Below are 18,539 nucleotides of genomic sequence, written 5' to 3' on the forward strand. Positions count from 1 at the left end.
CTCCTTCGGTATCTGCCGATATCTCAAAATTCACTGAAGTGTCTTGATCGTTATCAATTGCTAAAATAAGAATGTTTTATAAAATCTATTTATAATACAATTATAATCCTATATCAATTATGAATTATATTATGAAATACCTTCGAATTCCTCTTGCATGTACGATGCGCACAATTCCATGAATTTACAAACTTCCTTTGGACTAACATCTTTTGTAATAACATTAATTATAGCATCGCCGTATTTGTTAACGAATTGTGCACATGACTGAGAAAGGGTTTTTGGAAGATGTTTACATACAGTACGCACAGAATTTTCAACTCTATTTCTTGCTTTTTCGCTACCAAGCTCTTTATCAACAAAGCGCATAGCATACTCGCAAATAACACAAGTAGCGCCTTCTTCGTTTTCTATCTCAAAATTTACTGAAGTATCTGGTATTTCATTAGTTACTGAAATTTTAAATGTATATTATATTTTTATTCCCCGATTGAACATTGACAAACAATTACGAACAGTAATTAGTAATTTATATACATACATATTTCGCCGCTGTTGTCTGTAATGAACAGGTTTCTTGGACCAGTGTTCTTGTTATCGTCGCACAGTTTAATATAGACACACACTTCTTGAGGTGACAAGTCTGCAAGTAATAAATCTACAAGTTCTTTGCTGTAACCTTTCACTAAATCTGTGCATTCTTCAGATAGACTACGCGGTAAATGAATACACAATTTATCCAGCACAGATTCTATGTTAGCCTGTAAAAAGAATGATCTCCCTTTAGTGATGCTACATTTTCAAAGATATTGTTATTAAGTCTATAGAAATAAAGTATATGCTGTCACCTCGGTCTTGTTATTTTTAATAATATTATAAACTTGTGACACAGCAAGTAAGCATAATGGGCAACTGGGCTTCTTATTCTTTTGTTCTTCAAGCATATACTTCGATGGAACACTTTCCCACATATTCATTAACTGTTGGCTTGGACAGAAATGTAACATTGGGCATGCCTACAATTATTTGTTATGTCATTTCTGTTATCATTATACTAATTAATACTTAGTACATTCTGTATACTAACTTGGGATGGATCAATTTCTTGAGCTAATATAGCTAAAATAGCGTCTCCATAAGTATCTACAAATTCTGAACATTCGCCTCTTACAGTTCCTGGTAGTTTTGTGCATACTCTTTGTATTGCGTGTTTGATTTTGTCCTGTGCAATAAATTAATAATAATGTATCTTATACTTTCTCCTTTGTTGAACTATACATAAAAATATTTTCATAATTCTTACCTCTGTAACGGGAGTCGTTATGGAGTCCTGTATGTAATGTAGCACATATTCGCAAAGTGCGCACGATCCCTTTCCGTGAACAGTCAGTGGACCCTCTGATATTGGGAAAGGTAACATTCTTTCAATAGGCAATTGCATTGATTCTACTTCTGCTTCACTCAGTTCTTGGTGTTTATCATTTTCAAATTTCTTCTTTGAATCTTTAAGCATACGTACTCCAACTTCAGCTACATTGTTAGGTAGTAAAGGCCAAATTGGTGCATCCTGTATAACATTAAACATAAAATTAATACTATTTATATTTAACTGCTACGTAATATATATGTTATTAATAAAGAAAAGTATGCACCTGCATTTCTTTGCCAGGTTCAGGACAAATTCCGGACATTTGACAAACAGCATTACTATTCAGACGTTTTGTAAGATACTCATAAATTTCTGGATAATATTCATCAACTATGGCAGTACACTTAAACATAATACATATAATTAATCATTTATTTTGCAAATAAAAATGCATATACTATAAATGCTGAGATGCTTACTTCACTGGAGAAGGATTTTGTTTGTTTGCACAACCCATCTAAGACTAGACGGAATTCCGCTTCGGTCGTGTTAGCTACTAAAAGATCTCTTAAATGTCCAACAAGTTGTTCACACAATTTGCATGGAAGATCATCACCTACCTCAACCATACCAACACTTGATAATGGTCTGATTTCTACTTCAGGTGTCTAAATGTAATTTACACATTAAAGTTGATTGGAATATTTAAAAATTATTAGTAACATAAAAAATGTTCCTAAACTGACCTTATGTGCATCTTCGTGTTTGTGGAATTTGCCACTGCATTGGCCAGATAAGTGACAAATATTTTGTGCATTGAAATTTTCTTGTAAATGAGTATAAATTGTTTCGAAATTTGTCAAAATGATTGCTGAACAAGCGTCTGTAAAAGTATTAAATTCTGCACAGGAATTAAGCATTTGCTGCAACATTTTATCGCGTGGGGTGTGTTTTAGTCTATGTTCCATATGCGTTGCGACTGTATAACATTTAGTGCATTCATCAGGCTCAATTTCGTCGTCTTCCAAAGAATGAGTCTTCATTTCAGCAACCTGAAAGATATATCCTAAATCTTAAACTTGATAAATATTACCCTTTATATAGTAAAGAATCTTATGTGAAATTGGCTGATTAATTGAAATTGTATGAATAGTTATAAAACATACAAAAGTATCTAACAATGCTGAACATACTTAAAATGTTAAGATTAATTTACCTTAATTGAGGATTCCTCTAGTAATTTATCGATATGAGCAGAATTGCAAAGACCAGCTACTGAACAAACAACAGATGGATTCATTTGAGATGCTAATGTCTCTACAAGATCAGGAATAAATTGATCTACAATTTTTATGCATTCATTCACTACTGTTTTAATGCGCATCAGTCTGCAACTTCCTTCAAAAACAGCTTTGAGATCACTTTGAGTTTGATTACTCTCAAGCTGATCACGAGCCTGCTGAACCATGTCTTTGCAAACAGTGCAGACATCATCACTATCTTCTGGTACTTTCATAGAATTCCATATTGTTTTAATACAATGCTTAGTAGCATTACATCCAGCTGCAGTTCTATAGTCAAATTAAATAGAACATTACTGTATCTTGTAATAATCATACATTGTACTAATACAAAAAATGCAATGCATTAATAATAATGTGAATACAGAGATGTACGTTAAAAACTTTTATTTTACAATGAAACATAGATATGATTTGGTAATAATGTAAGAATATATTGAAGCTGCTGGTATTAGAAAGTTTACAGTTACTGAAAGACTTTTATATAAGTATATACATTTTCTACAAAAAAATGATTAAAAGCAGACTGCTATTATTGTAAGATATGTGCACAGTATTATAATATCTGATCCATCTTACTTAATATTTTCACACCAATATGAAGGTCCCCATGTACATTCCTCTTGCCCTAAAAGATGAAGGTCAGTTGGACCCTCAGCAGTAATTACTACTCTAGCAGTAGATACTGAAACACATAAATTTATAATACATTAAATAATCTAGAAAATACAAGTCATTCATACATAAAATAGAGACTTGCCATAGACATTTAAGTTTACATGAGCAGCTGGGCTTTAAATAGTTAAACATAACAGTAATCTTACTCTTATCCAAAAGTATCTCACATTCTCAAAAAATCATTCTTTCCATCAATGTATACTTTTATGAAACACTAATTGAGAAAGTACAAATATTTCTGTGACTTATTATATGCTAATTTAACAATAAATGTATTCATTGCATTCAATATTTTTGTTTCAAAACAGATACAGAATTAATTTCAACCAATACAAATGTACTTTGTACATGATACACACAAATACCTACATGATGATATTCTTGTTAATCACAAACTATTCTACTACAACAAGTATTAAAGCTCTGACTCATCTTTTGTACATTTAAATAACCAAGTCCCATCTTTTGTGAGCAATAGCAAGGTAATTAACACTTTATCTACCGGGCTATTTAGAAACAGACTTTAATTCAAAGAAGAATTTTCTACAGTATCATATGCCAATCTAGGCTGACAATAATTCTTCCATACTGTTACTGGGTACATTGAAAGTCAAATCTGTTTCCAAACACTGAACATTGTAAGTAGACAATCATCAACACAGTAAATAAATTCGAATAGCTAAATACTGCAATTTTAAAAGCTTAAAAATAGGCTCCCGCTAAATAAAGTGTTAATTAGCCACAGTAACGTACAGAAAAATTGTATTAAATAGTAACATGCTTTAGTAAATAGAATAATTTTCATAATGTTGTGGTTTTAATGTACGATAACAATAACGCGTATGCACAGCGTAATACTGCAAAAATTGTGGCGTAAAAATTCTCATACCCGATAGAGAGTAAGAAAAGTGCATATTATATAGAGAAACTGCGTCGTGAACAAAGAAAAATAACATTGAATAATAAACAATTGAAACACTCACCAGCTATAATCGCGCTTAGCGCGAGTAAGATCTGCATTTTCGCTGCTTCACTTCCTAATTTTTTTGGAGAAAGCGTACAAATCGACAATGCAATAACGTTATTTCTTTGTTATGGTATTATCCACGATCCATTTAACGATGACGTGCTGACTACTTTCGTAATGGATACCGTACGGTACTACAGCAAAACAGAGTATCGACGAATTATCGGACAGCCCTCCACCGAATGTTGCTGTCAGATGACTGTTACTAGCGTTTATACGCATTCTTTGACCGATCCGTTCACACTATCGTTCTCTTTCTATTTTCTTCGTCAGCCAATAAGAATTACGCATCACCGTCACGTGTGACGTATCCCCCCCTTATGCGTTGTACACAAGGAAGTTGATAGTAGGGCCGTAGATTGCATTCATAAAATCTGAAGCATCTTAAATTGCTCAGAAGCGAGACTACTATTACATATATCATCTATCCTTTTAGATTATATTTTCTAATTAATAACCCTTGAATTAATTTTTCCTAAAATAAACAGTGGCGTCCCCTGTCGGCGTAGAAGTGAAAAATTCAAGGCACAAACAAACTTCTCAGATTATTCATCGTGACTTCTCCCTTCCTAATCATGCTTTTTTATAAGAAAAAAAAGAAAGAAACAATGAAGATATCGTTTCTTACAGCGCGAGAAGAATATTATCGGATCACAATTATGTACGTGTGACACTAATATGTCAACAATAGATAAACGATAAATTAATGATAAAGTAACAACATTTGATCGATTGTATACACCGATATTTCTTTGTCGCAACCGAACATAAATGTATACGCAATCGAAATCACGATCACGTATTACAGCCTCTTGATTTTTTTTTTTTTTACGTAATTAAAGTGAGAATAAAAATAGCTTATATCTATTAAAGTTAGATTCGTACAGAATCACACATATTACTGTACGTACGTAATTTTACATCTGAAACGTGATGTCTTGTAGTCGATTTAATATTGGTTCTCGTGCAGTATATTTTTCTGCGCAAAATGTTTTTGATATTGTGCGATTCCAGCAGGTGTCTTACGTTACTTAACTGAAATATATATAATAGAAATAAGTCATGTAAAATAATGCTTGGTCATATTGTCTAATTTACAATGTTATTAATTGTTTTTTTTTTATTTGAGATCACATCAATTCTCATTTACTCTATTGCCTTCTTAACGTTATTATCACGAATTTGTGATGCATTTAACAATCTATAGAAATGTTTCTTTCTTCGTTTCATAAGGTTCCATACAAAAAATAATTTATCTGAAAACATGGAATTCTTTGCGTTCACGTTATCGTTTCCCACTTCGTCGCTGCAACAGTTATTTAGTTGAAAAAATAAAACTTCTTTGTCGATACTGAAATATCGCGCATATGCGTTTATTATTAAACATTATAATATTTGTGTCAATAGCGAACCATAAATGTCCCTATCTCTCGTGTGTTTAATTGTACGCTTGACATTTACAAATTTAAGATTTCATCTCGAATGAGGTCCAATATGAGATGTTTCTTGTCTCGCGAAAAATTATAATGTGGAATCCTAATATTATATAATATTTACAAGCTTTTATGTAATATGATATTTGGTATTTTCAGGAATTATTTGTTAAATACGGGGATTTTAAACATACTACTTCACGTCCCGTGCTTAGCCTACTTGTAATTTCGAAAATTAAAGTACGTTTATATTTAGACGTTAAAAGATAGTAATCTTAGATCTATTGTAAATGTATCACGTAGCAGCACTCAACAGAATGCAAAAAAAAAACACAGTTATGATTTCTTAACCGATTACTATCACGTATGATTAGAAAAATTTCCTGATGATAAACGCTTATTAGGTACACACTGGGAACTAAATATTACGAAACATGCAGTATTTATCTGTATAATTGAACTTGTTTGAGTTAATAGTAAGAAATTAAAAATAAATATAGAATGTGTACATTTTTTTATATGATTCAAGTAGTACCACTGACGTCCATTATTTAAAAGCGTAGCATCATTTGACGTGGTAATGTCCTTAACGAAGTTAAATAAATGGAATTATTAACAAACAGTTTTCCACAAACTAGTTAATTGAAGTGTAAAACTGATGAAATATTGATTAATGTAGAAACATATTTTTATATTGATATATCTTTAATATATTTTGTTATTATCATTGTTCCAATCTAGAGACGCGGTAGCGTCACGACGCCTTCAGTTTTCTTTCAGTATACACTTTTTATTTCAATTGTTTATTGTGAGAAAATATAATACCTGAAAATTATATAAAATATCAACACGTATCAAGTGTTTCCGTGGTGTAGTGGTTATCACATCCGCCTAACACGCGGAAGGTCCCCGGTTCGATCCCGGGCGGAAACATGATTTTTTTGTTTTTTATTTTTTTGTAGTAACACGAAATAAAAATTTATTTACGAATGTTAATCACATCTGTTCCAGAACAAATTCAAGTTTTTGAAGACTGAAGACTGATGACTGATCGGACCCTTCAGGAACATCTGTATTCTTCCAAGCAATACAATGTCTTTGGGTTGTTTGCCAATCGACACGGGACACTTGATTGCTTGACCGAGTCAATCAACATTCCCCTGGTTTTCCTCAAGAGTCTCCTTGGCTGGTCTGACCCTGCCATAAAACTTTCGTATCCTTAACATAACTGTTGTTTAATTTATTCGTACACCTAACACTTAATTTACACAATTTCCAGAATAACGAATTTCTAGAAATTAAAATTTATGTCGCCCATATATTGGTTCAGTCATTTTTTAGCAACGCTATCGATCGCCAAAGAAGAATTTTCCCATATTCCCAGCTCTACTTATAGCCCTATAATTTATAGTGAAAAAATCTTTGGAATTATTTAAAAAACTCGACCTATGTATTTGCTGAGTAGGTAAATCAGTTTCGCGTGCTCTCTACATCAGTAACATGATAATTCGTGTGGGAGGGGGTAATGCACAAAGTAGTAGTAGTGTTACCATATCCAAACATAGTTGTTTGTTACGTTACCGACCATCGATATGAAACGCATATTTAGGATTGGCTAATCGATTAGTTTGCCCGCTCGATCAACCGTGGCACGCTGAATCGTCGAAGTTGTATTTCAATATAGTTATCGTCTGTAGCTTTTGCTGTAACGTAGCTTCCGTTGATAAAACAGGTACTGTTTTGAAAGAGGTTGAAGATTATTACGACAGGTGTTGTCAAATACTCGGAATACAATATTGTTTCCTTGGAAAACATTCGGTATCGACTTAATTTTTGGTGGATATACATTAGATAGTAATTGAACACGTTACAGAGTTCATAGCCAACGTTTCTCTTCGCTTCGCTACTGATATACTCCCTCTCACTATCAAGGTACACGTTTCTCTAATCAACTTTCGCTTTATAGTAACTTTACCATTTATTAACAAAAATTTTTTAAACGCAGGTCTATATCATAGTTTTATTTTCCGTTTTATTTTCAAATTTGTGCTCTTGTAGCACAAATAGTGGTATCAATAGACACATCAGACTAATTTTTATCCATCGCTTCAGTTTTGCTTCTTACTGTAATAGCAACGTTTTAATCGTCCTAAAATCGAGAAGAACGACTTACGTTCCACGGCTGGAGTCGCGTAATTTCGGATTTCCAGAGCGTGCAAACAATAAAATTGGATTTAGGAACCCTCGCGTTCGTACGTGGCGTGCGACTCGAAGGGTGAGTTTTCGGAAGGTGGACAAGCACGGTTGGGGGGGGGGGGGGGGGGGCGAGATCAAAGACGCCCTACGGGCAATTCCGTAGTTTCTACGTGACATATTAGGTAGAAATTGACGGCGACAGCCACAGGCAGCAACTCCGCTAGTAAACTTTGATCATTTCACCTGTGGGGTTGTTGCGACTTGTGAATATTATTACTACGACAACTTCACGCTCGTCACCGTGATTACTATACGAGTATATTAGAGGAAGAGACAAACGCAAAGATATCGAATGTCTTATTATTAACGATACCCAAGGGTGGGCCAAAATTCTCGTCCAGCTAGAAATCTCGAACAACGAATGGAAGATAAACAACTCAGGCCAATGAATTCAATTGTAAAATGTTTAAATCCTGGAATGTTTCAATTTTAAACTGCTCCAATCCTGAGATACTTCACCGGGCTACGCAAGGCAATGGATAGAAACATTAATGTTTTCGTTTTTAGAACTGCTCTCTAAAATTTGTCTACCGTTTCGCGAATAGGATGGCTCGACATTCGGAGACGTCCTCTAATAGAAAGTTAATGTAAACACCATAGAAAAGAGGCGTTTCCTGGACAGACGCAAAGGAACGTAAATAGCTTGGAACAGAAAAAAAAGGGAAGCAGAAGGGCGAAAAATTGACTCGAGCGATCTATGTTTGGCACGATCATAGATCATTCCATTGTTGCAAAAGGGGGTGTGTGTACACATTATAACAGGGACATAATGGCGCACCAATGTGTACACACAACGGGGACGCCAGCGACACAGAATGTGCGGTGTTTGGTCTCCATTAATATCGGATCGACTGGATGGTTGCAGCAGGCCATCTCTTGTATCTCTCGCGCTTTTTTTTTTATAGGGCCATATGTCTCTTGTGCGTGTCGCGTCCCGGGTCGCTCATTTGTCAGCACGCAATCTGCTATTGTCGCCATTGGATGCTGGCAGTCAAAACACGATGCCGATTTTTGCGCTAGGATGAAGTTCTATTTAGTCTCGGTTTAATCGTTAGGATTGCATTCGCTTCTTTTTAAGTAGTATTCCACTTAATTTTTGCTACGGAGGGAAACAATTGGAAAATACTAATTTTCTAACTGTACGACGATTCGTCGTGAAAGTCTGGGAGGAAGAACGGAAGTTTGATCGGTAGAAAATAGCGAAAGGCTAAAGAAGAAAGGGGAATACCCCGCGGTGTATAATATCAATGGACGACGGCTGGCTGACGATGATCGTATCGCATTAGCAGTGAAGCGTTCTATGAGCAACTACCACCACTGTGGCCGCGTATACGCCAGCTCAGGACCCCACGGCGTATACATATATTATATAGCCGAAAGTGTCACCCTAACTGCGGTGCCTCGGTGTAAAATAAACGATACCTAATTACACGCATCCCCGTTCGCGTGAAAGCCGAACCAAGGTCCCTCCGAGCAAGTGCGTGCTAAGGTGGCCTCCTGTTTAATGGGATTACGAAATTACAATTTAGATTGATCGTCCGTGCACTGTTACGCTCCCTAAGAGTGGCAACTGTCGACGCACTTTAACAGGAATGCAATGATCGCGAAAGCAACTTTCCCCGTTATTAAGATTTCCCATGTTTGGATATTTCATTCTCTGGAAACACCTGAATTCAATTATTTCAATCGAATTAGCGATCGGCACTCGAATTAACCGCCGATGTATTACTCCTTCATTTTATTTCACTCTTCGTGCAAAATTTAACTCGATTTCCCTATATTTCCCTAACTCGAAACCTGGTTTATCATGGTTTACTTTCTTCACTAAAATTTCTTTCGAAACGTAACTGTACGCTACGATTATTTCAAAAACGATAGACTCATACCACTTTCACGAATCGCCGTTTCTTATTATACCAATATAAAAAATCTTCTCTCAAGTTATAAACTCTTTCTGAAGAAGACAGTAGTTGAAGTATCAATGATCCCGTAATCGAATGATTCTCTAATCATCCCCGAACGGTAACAGTCGAAATTTCGCCATCGGTGATCCCAGGTTCGTAATTTTTGCGCGTAATCCGAACGAACGCAATCGCTCGGCAAACATAAATTTTTGTTACTCACCGCGATCGTTTTCAGTGTTGTCAATTCCATTTAAAAATCTCGCCAGCGCGGCTGCCGGTTTCGACATCTGGATGTACCCTGTAATATATAGAGGTGTCTGCGTTGCGGAGCTCGTATTTTTTTTTTGCCCGAGCTCCGCTTGCTGCCAAGAGGGTGGCTTGCAGTGGGTGTGCCCGGCGATGATTAATTAGCGTTTGATGAATATGTATGAGAGAAAGGCAACCAACTCTGCTATACGCGCGCGCACACACACAGAGCCCTACCAGGAACATCCCCTGCGTTACAATAACGTCCAACCCCCTTCGTATACCTAGCTTCAACCCCCGGTTGCTGCTCTCTATGCTTCACCTCAACGAATTCTGCGACTCCTCCGTGAGCTGTATAACAATGCGTTTTCGGGCAAAAATTTCGTTAGAGGACGAGGCTGTTTCCCCCATCTGTTATGATTTACGCCGTGGACCAGCAAATTCGGGATGCATGGGGAATTTTGTTAAAATATGCCGCCGGATGACAAACACTTCGTAATTTAGAGCCAGTCCCAGACCGTTCGCTGTTACATTCTCAAATACAACATAAGAAATTTCTTGATTCGTGTTTCACGTTCTTGAAGAAATTTGGATCGAGTAGGATTTCAAATCATTTTTAGAATAATAGAAGAATACAAATATTAGGCAGTAAAGCTTTGATTATTGCACGAAGATCTCGATTGTTGCATGGTGTTAAGATATGGAGGGGATAAAATGGCAAGTAAGGTTGAAACTGTCTCTAATAAGGCTTAAAAAACAAAATCCTAAATACACCCTTGTATACACCTTCTATATACACTTGGTATGCGCCACACAACTTAACGCTTTGCACTCAAGGCCTTTTTTTCTGGTATCTGCCAGCAACTCGAGATGTTTCTTAGCATTTTATTGCCATGAATTCTAAGCTATCTAGATTTGAGAATAAGGTCACCTTTACTTCACCTACAATCATTTTATTGACACTTCAAGCTCCAAAGAAATTAAACCTAAAGAAACATTAGGTATTGTAGATTTGCTGCGTGAAACGTTAATAAAAACAAAGGATTAATACAAGCGTGCAAAACTGTACCAGGGTGTCGTTTAAGAACGCAAGTGTATCATATATATCCGAGCATGACCGAGTTTCAGGGGTATTCTTTCAGATTTCCCTTGCAATTCTAATCCTGTAATATCCTCCAGCCGATATATCGACACCGGTAATGGAATCGTGCATTCAAATGGACATCGTTTCCCATCGAGTGTAGGAGGCAGGTCGCGGAGAGCAATGCCGGGGATGATATTGCCAATATTTGGTTGGATTCTGGTGCGAATGTGCAGGGTGTATGCCAAGGGTGTGCTCGCACCCCCTTAAGCGTGAGCACGGGGGTCGGAGGGTCGGTGTATGTTAGACGCGCGCCGATTACCATTTGAATGTACCTACCCCTGGTCAGCCTTTGTCAACCCTCCTGACAGTGACCGCACCTATCTATCTGCTAGGAATCCATTCTCCGTCCTCTTCTTTTTTTCTGTAGGCGGTATGTTCGCTGGTAGTTCTTCATGGCAGTGGTGCCAGAAACGAGACCCGGGTCCTCGACTTCACGTATGGTTGGAAAACTTTCGCTTTGGAATAAATATTTAGTAGTAAATAAAAGTTAAAAAGTTTATCTGCCGCTTTCCATACTACTATAATTCTATAAGATTTTAAGTTCGGTTGCTCACATAAATCGTTCGAACAATCTTTCGTTCCGAGTAATAGCGAACTAATGGCTGCGAACTTGTAATAAGATCTTTAGATTTAGATTAGAAAATTCTTAAGCGTGTAAGATAGAGTAATTTATGAAGCAACCGAACTTAAAATCTTATAGAATTATTGTAGTATGGAAAAGGCAAACAAACTGTTCTATCGACGAAGAAATATGTAATGGACAGGGCCATACGACCACAAAAAGGAAATAAATACTGATGTAGCTTTGTTCGAAAAGGTCCAAACAGTAAAGTATAAACGGCACGCCACTGGTTTCCGTTCTTTTGTGAATTTTGGAATGAGGAACGCTGGTCCTGTGTGCAACTTATGTTAAAATCATCACATTACTATTTCACGTAAACAGCCACATAAAATTATAGTATATGTTTCTGCTATATTGAGACTATCGTAGGTGTTGTACTAGTTATATCTATACGTTTCAATATTTAATTTCATAGCAACCACGATAATCTCTCCATTAAAATATTGAAATTGTACTTGCTCATATATATATATAACGTGTCTAACGATAGTGAATATAAGTGAACCACTAAAAGCGCAACCTCTTGCAATAAACATTCTCAAATAAATTAAAATATATATTAACTGTTCCAATATTAAAGATACTCGGTGTAACTTTTGATTAGAGTAGATAGTCTGAGAAATACTTGTGTCTTCATCAACCTCGATGCACCCCTCGCGTAGAATAATGTCTTACACCGTGCGTGTCCAATTCGACGTAAACCAATGGGGAGGGTACAACGGTAGTGCGACAGGTGGCCCGTGAAATCAGTGCACGAGTGCGACGTTTCATCGACCCTGGCGTTCGATACAGTTCATTAGGAAATTAAATGTATAATAATTAGAATTGGGGTGACAATGGGCCGCGTTAAACGGAAGTCTTTCGCCAACGACTGTCCGGGGTAGGGAGCGAGCCGAAGCGAACGACAGGACAATTTTCACACGAGAACGTTTCACCTCGAGGTATAAATATCTTTTGTCGCAGACGAGAAGAAATGTCTACCCTGCGCGTATAAATACACACAGGGCAACGTCTCTCGCAAAGTAACAACGATCAAAGAATCGAACACCGTCACTTCTCAACCATAACACTTGTGCATAGTTTAAAAAGTTATTGTTACTAAATCGAACGAATAAATTCGTTTAAACCATTGATGATATAGCTGGTGGATCGACGTGGCTAGGGAAAAAACACCCGAGACGTTTTTCGTTTAATTAATATTCAGAATTCTCTGGATGAAATGCAGAAGGAATTATTTTCATTATTATTTTCACAGTTCCCCAAATAGAAAAATGAACCTCTTCACTTATTTTCCCACAAATTTCGACGTAATGGAGGGCTCTAATTTTCCAAACAGTACTTCGGACGCTGTCCAAATAAAGAAAGTCACCGATCGGAAGATTCGGATTAACCCGGGGGCGGAATTAATTCCGGGCACGGATCGAAAGGAATTATTAGAGCAAATAATTTTTTGGAATCCCGATTCTCCGACGAGCGAAACTCTCCGACGCGAGATAGTTTGCAGTGGCGGCGGGGGTGGGCCGAACGCGACCGCGCACCCTTACACGTGCAACCCCCATTTGCATACCGATGATCGAGGACTCGAGAGGTGGTTGCACATTTACGCGCGTGTTGCAGAGGCACGGCGGCGCAGGTTGGCCGACAGAGGGGCGTAGGAGGGAGGGAGTCGTTGGTGTATTTTAGCATTTCACGTTTGTTTCCATTTAAATGGTAATCGAGTTCATAATGTAATTGTATTCACCGCGTAAGCCGGGTCTCACCGCAGCGCTTCGTCCCCGCCATTGTTTGCATTGTTCTCCTCGCGGCGCGAACAATCCGCGCCGGCAGCCTTTCAGCTTCGCGTTTTGGCGAAATCTAAACCCCTCGGGCGCGTCCCGAGATGATATTTTGCCATGATACAACGCTGGTTTACACGTTCCCGATGGATTTCGGTGAGGAATGTTCGACGTTCAGCCGACGCGCTCTGTGAATTATTATAGTACGTTGACAAGGATTAGGAGCCTCGATTTACTTTAATTATTTTTATATGTTCGCACATCTCTGACGTGAGAGGTCGTTCGGCCCATAAAATAAATTAAAATCATTGTCAGAAATCAGGTTATCCCTCTGATTACTCCTAAACACTAATGACATCTAGTCTGTTCAGTATTATCGACTATCTTCGACCTACTGTTTCAGCAATGCATCCTTTCACCGAAATCCTCAACGACAAACATGAATTTCCGAATGAATTCATCATCAGTCCACGTCACAAATCAGCGTTCTTCCAATCGAGACGGTTGCTTACTTCCCTGGTGGTTGTTAGCGGAGGTGGTCGCAACAATTACCTCGTAAAACGGTTGGCTAGGCTTTGCCAGCCGTGTTCGGTATTCACGAATCGGTCCGTGATTCGCGATCGGTGTTGATTCAGTGCCGCGCAACGTCGCACGTGCGCCGATGTAGACGCACGCAAAGCTCCCGCAACCCGAACTTCAGCACGCGCCACGATTATGCGATTACGCGATTACGCGTGTCGGTTCCTGTATCGTAGCCCGGGGGCGTCGAAGAAGAGGTCCGTGGACGATACCGTGCCCGCGCAATGACGCGGAAGATTCTTCGACACCCTCGTCCCATCGTGCAACCGGCGCATCTGTCGGGGAGAACGTTCCTTAAGTTTGGCGTCGCAGTTACAGTTTGCTGTTTTAATCCAGTCACTGTTTAGATATGACTATGGTTTTCTACAAAGTGCTTTTCCAATGTGTACAATCTTTTGACTAGCTTCAATATTTTATTCAAAGTTTCCCAGTCAATTGACAATGCTTTGTACTCGAATGCTGAATGTCGAGTAAGTGAAAACAGAATTTATAAAAGTTACAAAGCATTGGGAAGTTGGAAATGTCCTGTGCAGCTTGGGTTTTATTTTTCTGTGGACTAATTAGGGAAGCGTTAGTAATAAAACTGAAGCTTTAACACTTAAGCTTTGAAGTTTTTAACACTGAAAGCCCTTTTGGAAGATCAATGTATTGTGTCTTTCTTCAACAATCGTAATAGACTACTCAACCAATGATAATATCTATGTGATCAATATTCCAATATGCTACTACAGTTTCTTCGAGAAAAGTTAATGTATTCTGTCATATCGTGATTAGGAATCAACAAAATAACTAGTGTCTCGTTTAATACGAAGATAGTTGAGGTTACAACTTTGATCTGTAATGTAAATCGTGTACAATGGTGCCACGTCTTTCGCACGTTTAAAATCGCAGTAACGTATCTATGCAGGGTCGTGTATGACGCCTGTGAACCGAGTTGGAGCAAGAATTAAGGGAGGCGGGAGTGATACGCAGTGGTGGCACGAGCCGACACGTGGCGGTACCGCTTTATACAAACAGCATTATGCACGCTCGTGCTAACATAAATTACTGCGGGTTTAATATTGGACGTCGGCATTGGCCATGGACGACCACCTCCCGAGCAAAACATGTTTAATGCGGGGAACCGAGCGTACTCATTCACGTTGGGCCTTCTTCGATTCTTCTTGATTTCAGGTGTTCTCGTATTAACACCTGTCTATTAGCCATATGTAAGTGATCAAGCTTCAAGAAATTGAAACTAATAGAACACTGGAAAATTAATTTTGAAGCTGAGATATTAAAGAAACGAAATCTGGATAAAATTCGCGTATTCGTGGGACATATCTCATCTCATCTACTGCATCTATATGAATTCGATAAAGATTCATTTTTAATCTACAAATCATTCACTATTGTAAACTGTAGTAACCTGTCAAGTTTAAAAACACTCAGTGTATCGATAAAAGTTTCCAAAGGTATTTGGGGTCACTCGATCCCCTTTCTTCTCTATTCAGAAACGGATTTAAGGATGAACATCCGGTTTGGCTTCCCTTTCTCGGCAAACGCCGCTGTCGTCAGCCACACACGAACCATTTCCTTCCAAGTATCTTAATTTTGATCCACGCTCATTCATAAACGAACGCCTTTAATTCATGCAGGCGGTCTGCGTTCCGTCATTCACCGCAGGGTGTCCACTTATCGAGCCCTTTTCATTCCCTCCTTTTGTACATTCTCGCCTTTACGGTTAGGCTACTTTCCAAGGGCGTCTCGCAAGACTCCCCAAAGTCGCTTACAAGCGCTACCCCGTTCAGCAGTTGTGAAAGAGCTTATTGTGAAATTTAATCGAGACTTCTTCCAAATGCCGCCATTCATACACGACCTCTCCGTCTTCATTTACATCCAACTAGTCATCTGTTTGGGTTGGCGATTAAACTCTTTCTTCCGCTTGCTGTGCTCGTCCTTTCTCAACCCTAGTTTAGCCCATTCAACTATTACTTGGCCTAGCTTTAGTCCTGTGTAGATGAGATTGCTATTTATAATTACGTAAATATCGTTTTCTCGAATCGATTGGACAAACAATCTCGAGCACACTTCACGCCAGTCGTGAATACCGTCGCGCGATGTTCCAAGAGTTTGTTACTCCGAGTTTACACGTCGTTACAGGGAATCGGGGTCGTTTATGGTTGCAGATCGCGGCACAATGGCGGAAGTGAGTTACGTTCGAAATCCTTACCCCGTGCCGGATATAGTTCGCGAGGGAGTGTGGACGCGACGACCTGTACTGGGTGATAAAGTTTCGCCAAAGGATAAACGTTGGAGCGCCAACTTAAAATCTCACGAACGCCTCTTTGCCCATCATACGCTGAATAGTGTACGGAAAGACGCCAGACTTATGAGATTACAGGTAATACGCCGCGCATTAACCTGGATTCCTTGTCGCTACTCGAGTATCTTTTTATCGCGCAGCATGGTAATTGCAAATAAATATCTCCTCACTAGATTGGTTATATTAAACGATCGTAACAGTAAAAGCATAGTTTATCTTTCGAAATAGCAATTTAACGATTTGACTACTGTGTTAACTTCGTAACTTTGTTTATATGAGGTGTCTTTTAGGCATTGTTTAGTATCCATTGGGATTAAGTGATATAGTAAACATTTTGAACCTGGAAAGTCATCTGCAGATGTGATGGAAAATATTTTTTTATGTATATAGAGCGATACATTTTTACATTAGACTGTCTCATGAATATGTTTATGACTGTCTCATGAATATTTTTGCAACCGATATCGAATAAGATCACAGTTAATTGAATTGTTGAAAGGGATATAATTTCTGTGGACATGTTATATATTCTACTGATTTATTAGTTTGTTTTTTATTCAGGTACCCAAAGATGCTCTTGACTTGGCGCTGACAACCGTATACACTCACAGTAAAGACACCCTGGTGCCCAAAATGTACGTTACCATGCAACCCGAGTCGTTAGGTAGAAAGACTTGGCGCGTTTTGAAAAATCGGATCGAGGTAAGGTGACCTGTAGTAGCAACAATTTGAGTTTGAATTTTTGAGTTGCTGGTCCTAAAGTTTGCTAGAGTAATACCTCTTTTGAGGTTTATTTTTTCCTATGGCTAGTTCAATGTGTTCCTAAAAGGACCTTCAGAATTTTATTTTCCGATAGTACGAAGATAGTAAAGAATATATTCAATTTTGTAATTTTGAATGAAAGTACATGTCATCATAATTAAAATAACAAATAAAATCCTGAAGCATCTTTTGGAAGACTGTTCACGTGAATGAATCTTGGTTGGTTACGTGGAATAACGTAGCAACAGAGGTATGTGTTTTTTTCGAAAGGTTCACAATAGACCAACTTCGTTCGGCGAAGATTTCGAAGACGACCCGGTGACATTATTGCTCAAGAGCGCGCATTGTTATCGCGGACCAGTGCCGGAGAGGAGAATCCATCCGAGTAACGTGAAATTGAATATCACCGGTCCACACTCGGTTCAATCTAATCCTGGATACAGTCGCAAAATCGACGGAACTTTTTACAGTATTTAAACACGGCTTTGTACGGTGTTTGAAATGAATACCCCGGGAGCCGGAGCTAAGCTAGCAATCGTATTTGAGGAAATTAAATCGACGATTTTATAATTATCATTGCCGCGATCGGTCGCTTCTATGTGTTTACGAATACTCATTTTCGAGTGTTCATTTTCGAATAATTTAATCGGAGGATCTGCTACTATCACAGTTAATTCGCATTCTCCATTTGAGTATCGTGTTTTCGTAGATATTTCTATAACGCTTTCGGATAATTATATTTGCGCCTGTTACGTTTGTGAATAACAGGTAGAGGGTGCATTGAATTATTTATAATTGCATATTTACTGTTGTATTTACATTTTAATACTGTACTTTTAATTAAAGGAGGAACTAAATATGAAATGGAATCTTTTCTTTCGATTGAATTTTCTGTCGATGTTAGTCTTATGTTTGCATATTTCTTCGTAGGAATGGTGCATCTGGCAATTCTACGTAAAGGTGAGGGATATCTGTACCTCAGAGACAAACTATGGTTTAAATTTGGAAAGTTTCTTATTTTAAATAGCAATGGAAACTATTATATAATACCAAACTTAGAGTTTGCCTCTGAGAAAGAACTGCACAATCATATGTGACACGTTAAAAAGATCACGATTATCGCTTCGCTAAAAGAAGT

General features: G+C 37.9%; 2 protein-coding genes and 1 non-coding gene across 3 annotated transcripts in view; 2 read left to right on the forward strand and 1 right to left on the reverse strand.

Moving 5' to 3' along the window:
- The window catches only part of LOC128876216 (prosaposin), a 6,163-nt gene extending 1,598 nt beyond the window's left edge, over positions 1-4,565 (reverse strand). The window contains exons 1-10 of the mRNA XM_054122393.1: positions 4,332-4,565; positions 3,250-3,355; positions 2,586-2,940; positions 2,116-2,421; positions 1,849-2,037; positions 1,653-1,772; positions 1,304-1,567; positions 1,088-1,222; positions 849-1,016; positions 542-761 (exon numbers count right to left, since the gene is read on the reverse strand). Coding sequence (XP_053978368.1) covers positions 542-761; positions 849-1,016; positions 1,088-1,222; positions 1,304-1,567; positions 1,653-1,772; positions 1,849-2,037; positions 2,116-2,421; positions 2,586-2,940; positions 3,250-3,355; positions 4,332-4,368 — 1,900 coding nt within the window. The 5' untranslated portion in view covers positions 4,369-4,565. The remainder of the gene's footprint in view (positions 1-541; positions 762-848; positions 1,017-1,087; positions 1,223-1,303; positions 1,568-1,652; positions 1,773-1,848; positions 2,038-2,115; positions 2,422-2,585; positions 2,941-3,249; positions 3,356-4,331) is intronic.
- Positions 4,566-6,668: 2,103 nt separating this feature from the next.
- Positions 6,669-6,741, forward strand: Trnav-aac (transfer RNA valine (anticodon AAC)). Its single transcript has one exon. It is a non-coding gene; the product is annotated as a tRNA-Val (tRNA).
- Positions 6,742-7,690: 949 nt separating this feature from the next.
- LOC128876949 (cilia- and flagella-associated protein 276) lies at positions 7,691-18,186 on the forward strand. The gene is made up of 4 exons (XM_054123794.1): positions 7,691-7,740; positions 16,503-16,717; positions 17,201-17,341; positions 17,672-18,186. The coding sequence occupies exons 2-4, from the start codon at positions 16,514-16,516 to the stop codon at positions 17,876-17,878; spliced, it is 552 nt and encodes a 183-aa protein (XP_053979769.1). The 5' UTR covers positions 7,691-7,740; positions 16,503-16,513; the 3' UTR covers positions 17,879-18,186.
- The last annotated feature ends 353 nt before the right edge of the window (positions 18,187-18,539 follow it).

Source organism: Hylaeus volcanicus, chromosome 5, assembly GCF_026283585.1.
Source record: "Hylaeus volcanicus isolate JK05 chromosome 5, UHH_iyHylVolc1.0_haploid, whole genome shotgun sequence".
Lineage (NCBI taxonomy): Eukaryota > Metazoa > Arthropoda > Insecta > Hymenoptera > Colletidae > Hylaeus > Hylaeus volcanicus.